Source organism: Apteryx mantelli, chromosome 5, assembly GCF_036417845.1.
Source record: "Apteryx mantelli isolate bAptMan1 chromosome 5, bAptMan1.hap1, whole genome shotgun sequence".
NCBI classification, from domain to species: domain Eukaryota; kingdom Metazoa; phylum Chordata; class Aves; order Apterygiformes; family Apterygidae; genus Apteryx; species Apteryx mantelli.
The window spans coordinates 80,924,062-80,936,395 of NC_089982.1; the positions used below are offsets into that span (position 1 = coordinate 80,924,062).

Below are 12,334 nucleotides of genomic sequence, written 5' to 3' on the forward strand. Positions count from 1 at the left end.
AAACAACAATTTTAAAGTAGCGAACGTGAAACAACATGAACAGCTAAGGAGAGTGAACTATAGTAAAGTTTTAAATACAACTAATAGCATGAAACTAGTAAGAGGTAAAAATCATTACCTCTTCTTCCTGTTTCTTCCTCCTCTTTGCTTCTGTAGCATCACCATCCCCTTCATCAGCTTCTGCATCAACAATCTTCTCTTCTTCATCTTCTGGAGCTTCACGATTATTCAATACCTAGAAAACCGTGACAGGGGAGATAATCAGGCTGACTATGCTGGGAAGCTGCAACTGCATCAAAAGATATTAGTCAAACATTCAGATTTTTCAGTTCCCCTGTCCAATATTGTTCCACCCTTAAGGACAAATTAATTTCTGTAAGACTACTATTCTAAAGAAATAATGACCTCAAACTGGTGATAGCTTTAACAGTAAACAGGAGGAAATTCTACAAGATAAATAAGCTACCATTCTGGTTATTTGACAGTCTTTGTAGGGAAAGAGGTGACAGAAGAAACATACAGAAGCCTTTCAGTGAAAAAAGGAGCTTCCCCAAAGGTTTTGGCAACAGCTGCTGCAATAGGACCTTGGTCTGGGAGCAAATGGAGATGTAACAAGTTTTTATCTCACTAAAGTTAAAAGCAAATAGGCATTTTCAGAATACAGTCCTGAAGTAAACTGGATTTTATACACAACACCTTTGATTTCCTTGTTAATTTTATGAGAATGCAAAGATAGTTTATGCACAAAGAAAATATTTAAGTAGTAAATTAGTATCTGTGAAGAACTTCAGAAATAGAATTAGTTGTTCACACCAACATGTAAATCTGCAAAGCACTATATGCAAAAAAGGAGTATCTTTATTTTTAAATGTCACTGTTCACATCGCAACATGATAAGCTCTTCTGAATTCTGGTTCTCAAAAGAACGTAAAGGAAGTAAAGCATTTTCCAAGTCACATTTTTCTGTACCTGGTCTTGGTCACCATCTAAATCTTTCCGAGTTGCTTTCCGGGCACTGACTTCAGTAAAAGATGCCAGCTTTGCATTCTTCCTCTTAATTGCTTCCATCAAGATTTTAAAGAATCTGAAAGAAATGCAACCCAAAACATCTAAGCTCAGCAGTACTGCAGTCAATTACAAGCTCTCAGAAAATGAGTATATTTTGTTTAAGAAGCCAGTCAACTTATAAGAGGACATATTATTTGGTGAATACAAAAGTACTTCTAGGTTAAGGCAATAATTTTTTCCATGTCCCCTCTCCGCTCCTTCGAGAATAAAAGTGTTGGTGTCCTCTGTCTTGCAATACGTATGTAATAAACACCAAGCATCCAAGGATAAGGAGTAGGATGTTGCTTATATAGGCTATTCTCCAAGTACATGGAAAAGGTGAGAAAGATCTGCCCCGATGCAACTCTGCATTGTGGCCAACCTACAGATCTAGAGTTTTATTCAAGAGCATAGAAAGACATGGTGCAGATGCTTTTGCAAGCCTGTGCTTAGGAGGCTGCTGCTGAGCAAACATGAAAGCATCTGAAAGTGAACCAACCTTGTTTCCATGAAGCATAAGATGTCCCTGGGCTTCACACACTTCTCCTCTCGGTAACATTCGTGGGGCAAGAAATGGAATTTGATTTTGTAGAGGCGATGTCTGTTCTCCTTGCTCTTCACACGCAGAGATTCCTCCATCTCAACTTTCTGCAGGACCTACAAAAGCAACAACTAGGAACACAACTCCTTTGATGAAGGCATTCCATTTACTTCCTGCAACTCCAACGCTTTCCATACGAGACTGGAATTACACACAAGGCTAGCTGCCAAACTTTTCTGCTGGCTTTGGGGCAGCTCCTGGGGAGGAAGATTATATCCTAATGCAGCATTCTTTTTGGCTTAAACTCTTCCCAGCAATCAGTTTAGACAGTACTGGGAGAACAGCTCCACCTCCTACCCCACTCTCTCAACAAAGGCCATACTTCCTAGCGGGTCAACAAATCCATCTTATTGACCCTTACTCCTTGCTCACTGAACACAACAGCATTTCAGCACCAAGCTGAGACTTAACTCTATCCTTGCTGCTTTCCAATCTGAAGGAGGAATAAGACAGAAGGAGGTAGTGCATGCAGCAGACCACAGGAAACACCGTAGTCACAGGAAGAGAGAGGGAGCACAGAATAAATCAGATTTCAGTACCCCCGGTCTCCAAGGTGCCGCAGGTTTTGCTTCTATTGAGCACAGCCACAGGGTGGGGGGCACACGACATGACAAACAAAATGCTCTCTGCAGTGCTAGTCACTTCCAGATTAGCTTTTCTCTTAAAGATGAGGCAAAACCCTCCAATTCTAAGGCTAACAAAAATGAGCTTGAGGTAAAGACAAAGAAAGCTGTGCCAGCAAACCAAAATCCTCCCTTCCATTATACTATTACTATGCCTAAACTGTGTGGCTATTACCCTTTCTTTATGTCCCGTAGAGAGTTTGTAGCCTGTGACAGTGCTGTACATATTAATTTGAATCTAAGCCTCATGGCCGGTTACAGAAATTCCTTTCAGTGCTCCACCTCTCCTAGCAGATTTCACAGGTTCAGCAGGCAAGAGGTGAAAAGAAAGGACCCTTTCAACTCTTTAGTCTTGCACCCATAGGTGTGCCTTCAAAAATGGAAATCACTAAAAAGCCAGGCTAACTGATGAGCTTAAACGAGAAATATTTTGTTTTGCAGATCCTCAAAGGATACACTAAACAGGAGGCTCACCTCAGCTAAGCACACTCTTGTCAGCTGCTTCTTAAGCTGTTTCACCTTCTTGTGAGCTTTCTTGGTATTGAACACAGGAACACTCATCATTGGTGTTTTAATATTTGCACTGGCTACCATCAATACCTCCCGCAACCTTTAAATGAAGAATGATCTTTCAAGTTAAGTAATAAAAGCATTATGCAATCAAATAAACATCTAGCTCATTTAATAAGGTAGCATGCAGCAATTGCCAGCTCCAGCAAAGCTGCATACATCAAGAGCAGTGGCTACCATTGCACTGCACCTTTTCACTTTTCTGGTTCATCAGGCATCTACAGCACAACAGTAGCCCTGCTGCTCTCAATCAGATTATCACCCCAATTACAGGAAGAGACCAGAAAAACTAACGAAGCTCGTTTCCCACACATGCACATTGTATGTTCCTTGTACTTTCTCCCCCTCCCCTGCTCCACACAACCACCTCCCACCTAAGGCATCACACCCAGACATGAGCCAGGGTCAGCACCGATGTTACTCAGAACGAGCTAAGGACTGGCTGGTAAACACGTGTGTCAAGTGGCAAAGTCACTGTCACCAAACAGAAAGCCAGGGCGAACCTGGCTGGTGTTAAAGAGGCCTCTTTCTACCCAGGCGATGACAACCCTAAACCTGCAAGACTATTGTCTTTCAGACTCCATTTTTTTGGCAAATTTCACTGCAATTAACTAACAGGTTTAAAAATTACTAGGTGGAAGAAAGGGTAGGCAGAGAGCAAACCACAAAGCTCAATTTCTTTAGGCTTATTTGTTTTTGTATTTTGCTTAGTAGAGTATAAGCCATTTGCTATGCATCACGTAAGATTAAGTGGCCTTCACAGGTTATTTTATATCTAGAAAATAAATCAAAACACCTGTAAAATTGTAAAACATTAAATATATCTGAACACGCACAATTTACAATTAAACTGAAGCATCATTTGCCCTTAAGATTACATGTGTAACAGCCAGTAAGATTAAGCAGTATTACGTAAGGAGTCCATTGAGAACACAAGTTTCTCACCTTGGAATACCCAATGTGACATTCATTTCACCTCTGCCAGCAAAGTGGAAAGTGTTCAAAGTCATCTGTGTGGAAGGTTCCCCAATACTCTGGGCTGCAAGGAGACCCACAGCTTCTCCTGGGTCACACAGGGATCGTTGCCACTTTAAATACAACAAATCCTTTAATCTGAAGACAGAAAACAAGCAGAGGTTTAACTCAATGTAGTACAAATAAAGAACTGGGTATAGACTGAAACATTGCTCAGTTTAACAAAGTTGCATCTTTCAGCCAATTTCTCTTGGTGGCCTCTGGACGCAAACACTTTACAAACTACAGAACTGTTTAACCCAGTCGGATCTGACAAACGCATTTCATTAACACAGAACTGGGATGTTAGACAAACCATATTCTATTTGCTGCTAATTCCTAGATTGTTAAAAGAGAATCTATTTACTCTCATTTGCTCCTCTTAACTGCCTTGCTAACTCCAAGGGGTGGCAAGAGTACATTTTGATATTTAACTGTGTTACTGTAAAGTATTATTTTATATGTAGGGGAATACACTACAAAACTCCAGTTCTGAGGAGAAGGACCTGGGAGTGCTGGTGGACAACAAGGTGACCATGAGCCACCAGTGTGCCCTTGTGGCCAAAAAGGCCAAGGCTATCCTGGGTTGCATTAGGAAGAGCATTGCCAGCAGGTCGAGAGAAGCAATCTTCCCACTCTGCTCAGCCCTGGTGAGGCCACAGCTGGAGTACTGTGTCCAGTTCTGGGCTCCCCAGTACAAGAGAGACATGGAGCTACTGGGCCAAGTCCAGCAGAGGGCTGCTAAGATGATTAAGGGACTGGAGCATCTCTCATATGAGGAAAGGCTGAGAGAGCTGGGACCGTTCAGCCTGGAGAAGAGAAGGCTGAGGGGGGATCTTATCAATGTGTACAAGTATCTGAAGGGAGGGTGTCAAGAGGATGGGGTCGGACTCCTTTCAGTGGTGCCCAGCGACAGGATGAGAAGCAACGGGCACAAACTGAAACACAAGCAGTTCCGTCTGAACATAAGGAAAAAACTGACAGGGTGACTGAGCACTGGAAGAGGTTGCCCAGAGAGGTTGCAGACACTCTATCCTTGGAGATTCGCAAAATCCATCTGGACACAGCCCTGGGCAATGTGCTGTAGGTGACCCTGCTTGAGCAGGGGGGCTGGACTAGATCTCCAGAGGTCCCTCTCAACCTCAACCATTCTGCAATTCTGTGAATAGCAATCCATTGCTGTTATTCCACAAGCTATTTGCGAAAGCCCTTACTAGCATGGAAAATTCAGGTTTGGAGGGAACAGATAAGCAGTGCCTCTCCATTGTGTGCCAGGCACATTCGGCTTTCAGGAACCATTCTGAAACCCACTGTTTTGTTTCAAGAAGATTATCAAATCTTGACTTTGTAAAGACTTTTCATCTTTAGCAGTCTCAATCCGAAGAATAGAGGGTTTTTTTCCCCCTTTCAGTGCAAAGAGGTAAACACACAGAAGCTACTACCTATCGGAAGAAAATGCTGGTTGCACGTAACATCCTCTGTTCTCAGATTCCCATTTGCTGATGTAATCCTCGACTCCATTTTCAAATGTTTCCGAAACAGATGCAAAATAAGTATCTGGACGCCAGACTGCAAGGCTTGGGTCAGGACACTTATTTGTCTTTTTCTGATATTTTCTTCGTTTCTTCTCATCTAGTTCATACCACATCTTCAATAACTGAAAATAAGCAGATTTTTAAGCAGGTTGGTTTACCCACAACAAGACCAAAACAAAATAACACTACTCCCACCAGTAATCAAGCAATGGAAAAGAAGGAAGAGAGCACCACCTGCACAATGCTTAAGGGCATATGTAACACATAGCAAAGAACAATCGAGTTACAAAAATGGCTTTCTCCATTTTCTGGTATTTATATGTAGCACTTTTGATCCCACAAGATTTCAAGGTACTTTACAAGCTTGAAATAGTCAGAGTATCTATCCACAGTGATCACTTTGGACTCCAGTGAAATATAGCCCCCTAAGAATGATTTTAGATTGGGAGTGATATCTCTGAACATACTTACATTGTTACTTCTAGCTGGCTAGCACCTCACTTGTCTAAGACCAGTATGAGAAAGGAGCTTTTCTTATTTATAAGAGTGCATATTCAAGCCCAATAGTTCACCAGAGATCTTCAATTTAGTCTGCATCTTGTGCATGCTAATTGGTCTTATTTCTGTTCTTCATTTTGTTATTTTTTCAAGTAACATTTCAAATGTTGCGTTTAATAAAGAAAAATTAACACTGATTAAAAAAAAAAATCAATACAGAAAATGATTTAAATGTATCTTTACAAAAGCCTTGCTGTTTTATGAGGCATGAACTGGGCTTGGGATAAGGAAGTCTGTTCACTGAGCTTTATAATATATTGAGCTAGAGATATAGCTATATCTATGTATCTGTCTATCAAGAGAGAGGGAGAGAGAATGAACGAATGAACGAAGGTAAGAATCATGTGGCCAAATTGTTCCGAAGGTTATCAAAAGTGCCTATAGTCACACAAATCTAGCATAGCTGCATAAATCAAATCAGTGACAAGGCACAGTATTTACAGAGAAGCTACTGGAGTTAGATCTGTCAACACCTTTAACTTGGACTTTCATGCAAACTGTTCACCTTCTAGTAGGGCAAATTCCTTGTGAAGGCCAGGCCGTGGCGCTGTACCTGCCTGCATTTTGTGCCTGTACATTTGTTCCTCGTTTGCAGCCAAAACATATAGATTAGTGTGCTGATGTACAAGAGTTACCTTTTGAAAGGATCATATAAATAGTCTATGAAACACTTCAGGATGAAGAAAAAAAAAAAATTACTGAATTCTACATTTTTAAAACAGGCTAAGTCAGTTCAACTGCTTTTGCTTTACCTGTAAAGTAACAGGATTTCTTCCATTTTTGCTCTCTCCTCCAGGAATCTGTGCTTTTACACTTGCCATTTTCTTCTGGGAATACATCAGAAAACCTCCTTCTCTTTGCACAGAGCTTTGGTGCCTGGCTCGCCACTTTTTGATGGCTTTGAACTGCTGGTTAGCTTGGTGAGACTCCATCTTTGCTAAAGCTTCATCCAGATGGTTTGTCTTTTGCATCACCTAGGAAAAATAATCTCTTTATGATCATTCTTCTCTCTACACTCACTATAGCTGAAACGGCAGAGCAAACTGAAAAGGACATCTGCTGCCACTCAAAGTTTTCAGCTGCTGCAACAGAATTTTCAAAATTGGTTTTCAACCCAGCTGAGGCTAAAGCTCTTTTATCTTTATGTGAATAGTGTCACTTTTTTACTAATTAGTGTTTGAAGCAACACTGGTAAAAGGAAGTTATCAAACTTGAGAGGCTTAATGGTAAAATCATCTGTATGGATATGAATCCAACTGCAGCAGTTAGAATAGGAGAGAGAACAGGGAGAATACTTGGTGCTCTGTTGAATATCAGACTGCTTAAATCATTCCACAGACTTAAAATACGCTTCCATACTTTGAACACACTGGCAAATAAAAATGTAGGATAATCAGAGTGACATGCAAACAACTATGCCACTGGATCATTAACAGATATGTCAGATGCTAACTGTGCATTTAAGTGCATGAAGTCTTCCCCTTCATCCCATATAAGTACTTAAGATTTAGGTGTTCTACCTCATAGTTTTCTGCAATGAAAGGAAACTGCTTGGGTTGTAAAAACTGAGTTTTAGGGATATCAAGCCCATCTTCTCCATACAAAAACTGCACCACACTGCCATCGCTGTCACGTACAGTCAGGTCATACTGAACCACCAGCCCTTCCAAATGTTTTATGATACACCTGCCACAAGGGAAAAAAATGTTGTTAGGAGGCTACAAAGTAACAAGGATGATATAACTCTAACATAAGATATTACTGAAAACAGTATTTTTCAACTGTACTTAATGGCTGATCAGGAAATCCTGGAAGCCAAAAATCTTACATACACATAAGGCACAGATGAAACATTAAATGATACCGCAAAGCTTTATGTTACTTGTTCCAATTTCCTTGGACTGAAGGGCCTGAGAGAGTAATTGGTTATTTCATTTTATCCCTGCCCTCTCCCTCTTAAGTAGCTGTCTGAAAGGAGGAGATATATCTCCCTTAGAACTGTCTACTACCTTGCAAAACAATTTAAAAATTCCACCTTCTTCTATATATCGGAGGTGTTACCTGAAAAAAGATGAGAGCCACACAACGTGGCCTAGAAAAGCTAGAGTTGCCTGAAATTTATGCATTTTTACTCGTACCAAAAAAAGCAAGTCACCAAAAGAAGTTGCTTCCAACGTGAGCCAGAGAGAAGTTAGAAATGATAAAGGTCCCCTTGATCTAGTCCTCTAGAAAGTCAGTCTTAGAATAAACATTCATCATTTGAGACAGCAAACACTTTTTTTTTTTTTTTTTTTAAAGAAAGCAAGTACTCCGTGAAGTTAATCTAAGCAATACATGTGCCTCCTCCAGTCTGCAGAATTTTAGAAAAAGCATCTTTTAAAGTCCCAAACTCTAAAACAAGCCTCGTACCTTTGAAGGTATCCAGATCGACTGGTTTTGACAGCTGTATCTACAAGACCTTCCCTGCCAGCCATGCAGTGAAAGAAGAATTCCTAAATACAAACATAATCCCATCAGATTACATTTAAAAATAGGGTGTACACAGCTGATTTACCTATAATTGCAAACTCTGTATTACAGTACTAAGATCTAATTAAACTTCAGTATGAGCACAAGCAATATTAAACTTACAGAAGGTTTGATCCCAGTGAGAAACCTGCCGGTCACAAATCCTCCTGAGCTAGGGGAAAAATCATAAGGCTGGAAACAGGGCAGTGATTTGCCAGATGCCATCAGCGGGGGCCTTCGACCTTCCAGCTCAATCTGGCCCAGCAAACAGGAAATCTGCACATGGACAGGAAGTATGCAGGCAAGGAAAAAGGAAACCATCACTTTTCCACCCAACTGTTTGCTCACATTAAGTGCAACACTTTTCAAGAAAAACATTTAAAAACATTAAATATTCATTAAAGAAATTCTTGCTACTGATGGGCAACAGAGGCATGTAAATCTCGTCTGATCTTTTTAAGCTATTCCAGCCACTCGACCCATCCCTTAACATTTCCATTCTCATTATGTATGTTTATTTTAATACAAAAAGACATGACACTAAAATAATTAAATGCTGAGGTTCCTACATTGCCCTCACTACCTCTTAGCAGTGCACTGAAAAACAGAATAAAAATCTCTTGAGTTTTGGTCATTCTCTCTCACCTTCTTCCCAGAGCGAGAATATACGGACAGAATTTTAGACAGCATTTTATATCTAGGGTCTGTTGCTTGGTATCTGTGTTGCAGAAGGCAAAATGAAAGAGCATCCTTGCCATTTCCACCAGATGCAATGTAGGTTTTAGTTGTCCCTTATTCGGTGGTGGAAGAAGGGAACAGAGGGGTCAGCCTCCAGCAATGCCCAGGAAAGCTTTTTCTTCTGCAACAGGCTTGTTTTTATAATCTTTAGCATATTCCTTCTACTAAGAAGATCTGCTATTTCTATAAATCTTTATGTACTAAGAACAGATGCAAAAATAGAAGGTTATAGTAAACACTGACTCTCCCCCATCACTTGCTGAGGTCTTTATTACATTCTTCTAAAAATTTTCCACATCAAAGACAGTGCCATTCCCAAAGCCCAAATTAAATATCTTGCTTTGCTATTAGATATTCACACAGTTCCCACACGAGCTTCAAAATAATTTGCATTCTAGGACAAATCATCTCAACACACATAGCTGCCAAGTATTATAACTGTCATATTACCTGCATTGTATTTACAGTAGATCCTTTGGCTCCTGACTGTACCATCAACTGCAAATTGTTCTCTGGAAAGCTCCTATGGAGACCAAGAGGCATACAAACCTAAAGTTTTGGGGTGACGGGAAGAACAAAGCCAAACCATAATTAATAAACCATAATTAATAAACCATAATTAATCAATAAACAGTAATTCCTGTTGAAGGCTTTAAAAAAGTGAAACCAAGACTAATCACAAACATTCCTATTTATAATTAAAGAACAACAAGAGAATTGGAAACAATAATTTATGATAGGCCCAGATGACAAGCCAAAAATTAAAGAGTGCCTTGAATATTAAAGAGTGCCTTGAATATTAAAGAGTGCCTTGAATATTAAGTCATCTTCTCATTCAGGGAGGCCAAGGTTAAGGTACACTGGCAAGGCAGCATGTGAAGCCTCATGCTGGGGGCAGATGGAAAGCTTCAGCCTTCAGAATGGTCAGCCACTCCTCATCAACGTTAAATTAACTTAATAAGAAAGTCTCCAAACAAGATTAGTATATACAGATGCCTCAGTGCCAACCTTGTTAACTTCATTGTTGTAATTGTTTACTTCCTCCTTGAATTTCAGATCAACCATGTTAAAATCTCTCTGGTCTTTGCGGAGATGGGCATCCTGCCATTTCCCTTGGACCTCATCACATGATGCTGTTTCTGGCAAATTAAGAGCAGCTCTAACAGCCTGAAAGTAGAAAGATTTTTTTAGGTGCCAAGCAGACAGGATTACACAAAGCAGGATTTGCAAGTTTTTAAATTATGGGGATAAAAACTTTTCTGTAAGACAGACTTACTTCAATACCACAATGAGTTGACTTTTCAATAATTTTTTGTCTTTTGTGGTCTGCTTCAGGTTTAACCAAGATATCTTCAATCCCTGTTAAAGACAAGAGAGATCACATAATGACCTAAGCTCTAAAAAGAATGAAGAAAGGACACCACTTTTGTTGCCAGGAAGCTTGAGAGCAAGGAAGTGGAAAGGAAAGACAACCACAAAATGTAGTAATTGCCAAGATCAGGTTAACCCTAGTTTGACAAGAAAAAAATTAAAAGCTCTGGGTGTTTTTCTGAGGGAGGAGGCCTAGACTGTCAACAAAATATGCAGTATAAACTAAGTTAAGTAGTAAGACTGCAAAAATCAACTCCCTAAGTTAAGAAGCCTTAACATCAGCAGTCCTTATAAAACCCTAATCAGTGAACTTGCACATGTACAAGCATGTTATAGGCCAACCACAAACTCTTTGGTTTCCTCTTCCATTCACTTCAAAGTTCCTTTTAGATGAGTTTTTGAGCATCAGTCATTTACTAGATTTTTAAAAAGGTAAACTCAAAATACAGACCCTTGTGACGACAGGACCATGAAAACAGTGATTTGGAGCATATCAAAGATAGGAACCCTATCTTGCTGAAGGCTAACCAGGCCTTTCAAACATCCTGCTGGGCCGCACCCCAGTGTTGTCTAACAATAACATAAAGTATTTCTATGACAAGGACATGTAAAATGAAGCCAGCGGTTCCTCATTCCCACTCAAGAGCTATTTTGCAGAACCCTACTTCTTTTTAAGTTATGAAACAGCTGTCAATTAAAGTCCTTCAGCATGGTCTCCCATAATATCCTGACAGCCAAACTGAGGTTATACAGACTGGGTAAGTGGAGGGTGGAAAATTGACTGGATGACCATGTTCAAAGGGTTGTGATCAGCACGATCAAGTCCAGCTGGCAAGGACTACCCGTGGCATCCCTCAGAGATCATTACTGACCTCGAAGAGTTCAACAAAGGCAAAGGCAATGTCCTGTATCTGGGATGGAAAAAACCCATTTAGCAGTACAGGGTAGGGGCCAACTGCATAGTGCAGCTTTGTGGATAAAGGACTTGGGGCAACGTGAACATGAGTCAGCAGTGTGCCTTTGGAGTAAAAGCCAACCACATCCTGGGCTGTATTAACACGAATGTAGTCAGCAGGGTGAGATGGCAGTGATTCTTCTCCTCTATTCAGTACTTGTGACACTGCATCTGCATACTGTGTCCTGTTTCTGAGCTGCCCATTACAAAAAATAAAATAAAATAAAAAAATCTGTAGGCAGTCCATCAAAAGTCACCAAGATGGTTAGGGGGCTGGAGCACACAGTGGACAAGAGACTGAAAGAGCTGGGTTTGTTCAGCCTTAAGAGATAAGGAAAAAAAACCCAAAACAATTCTTCTTGAGGAAAAAATGTTTCATATTGTGGGTGGTCAAACACTGGCAGAGGGACCAAGAAAGGTTGTGAAAACACCATCCCTGGAGATATCCAAAACTTGACTGGACACAAGCCCTGAGCAAGCTGATCTAGCAGGACCCGCTTTGAGCAGGGAGCTGCATTAGATGACCTCCAGAGATCCCTTCCAGCCTAAATCATTCTAAGACTCTAAGCATACAGTAGCTCTAGGAGTAGAGGTGGGACACTTCACTAGTGAGTTCCACACATTTAAGACTGCTGAGGCCATAGGCTGTGTTGCCATCTCCCTCTATCTTGGCTCTTTCTGTCCAGCCCCCGCTCTGCTGTTCCCATTACAACCTTGACTCTTCTACCTTTTCTCCTTTTCTTGAACCTTATTCACTTCATTCCACAGTCTCATTTTGATCAGTCCTGAATCTTCTCATCTTCATCCAATCCCA

The 12,334-nt window shown here is 40.5% G+C and overlaps 1 protein-coding gene across 1 annotated transcript in view; it reads right to left on the minus strand.

The window, feature by feature from the left end:
• POLR1A (RNA polymerase I subunit A) overlaps positions 1 to 12,334 on the minus strand; it is a 38,247-nt gene that overhangs the window by 7,560 nt on the left and 18,353 nt on the right. Inside the window, exons 17-29 of the mRNA XM_067298357.1 lie at positions 10,471 to 10,553; positions 10,203 to 10,361; positions 9,645 to 9,743; positions 8,580 to 8,732; positions 8,358 to 8,440; positions 7,469 to 7,634; positions 6,701 to 6,922; positions 5,298 to 5,512; positions 3,787 to 3,954; positions 2,746 to 2,881; positions 1,547 to 1,704; positions 970 to 1,084; positions 119 to 235 (exon numbers count right to left, since the gene is read on the minus strand). Coding sequence (XP_067154458.1) covers positions 119 to 235; positions 970 to 1,084; positions 1,547 to 1,704; positions 2,746 to 2,881; positions 3,787 to 3,954; positions 5,298 to 5,512; positions 6,701 to 6,922; positions 7,469 to 7,634; positions 8,358 to 8,440; positions 8,580 to 8,732; positions 9,645 to 9,743; positions 10,203 to 10,361; positions 10,471 to 10,553 — 1,874 coding nt within the window. The remainder of the gene's footprint in view (positions 1 to 118; positions 236 to 969; positions 1,085 to 1,546; positions 1,705 to 2,745; positions 2,882 to 3,786; positions 3,955 to 5,297; positions 5,513 to 6,700; positions 6,923 to 7,468; positions 7,635 to 8,357; positions 8,441 to 8,579; positions 8,733 to 9,644; positions 9,744 to 10,202; positions 10,362 to 10,470; positions 10,554 to 12,334) is intronic.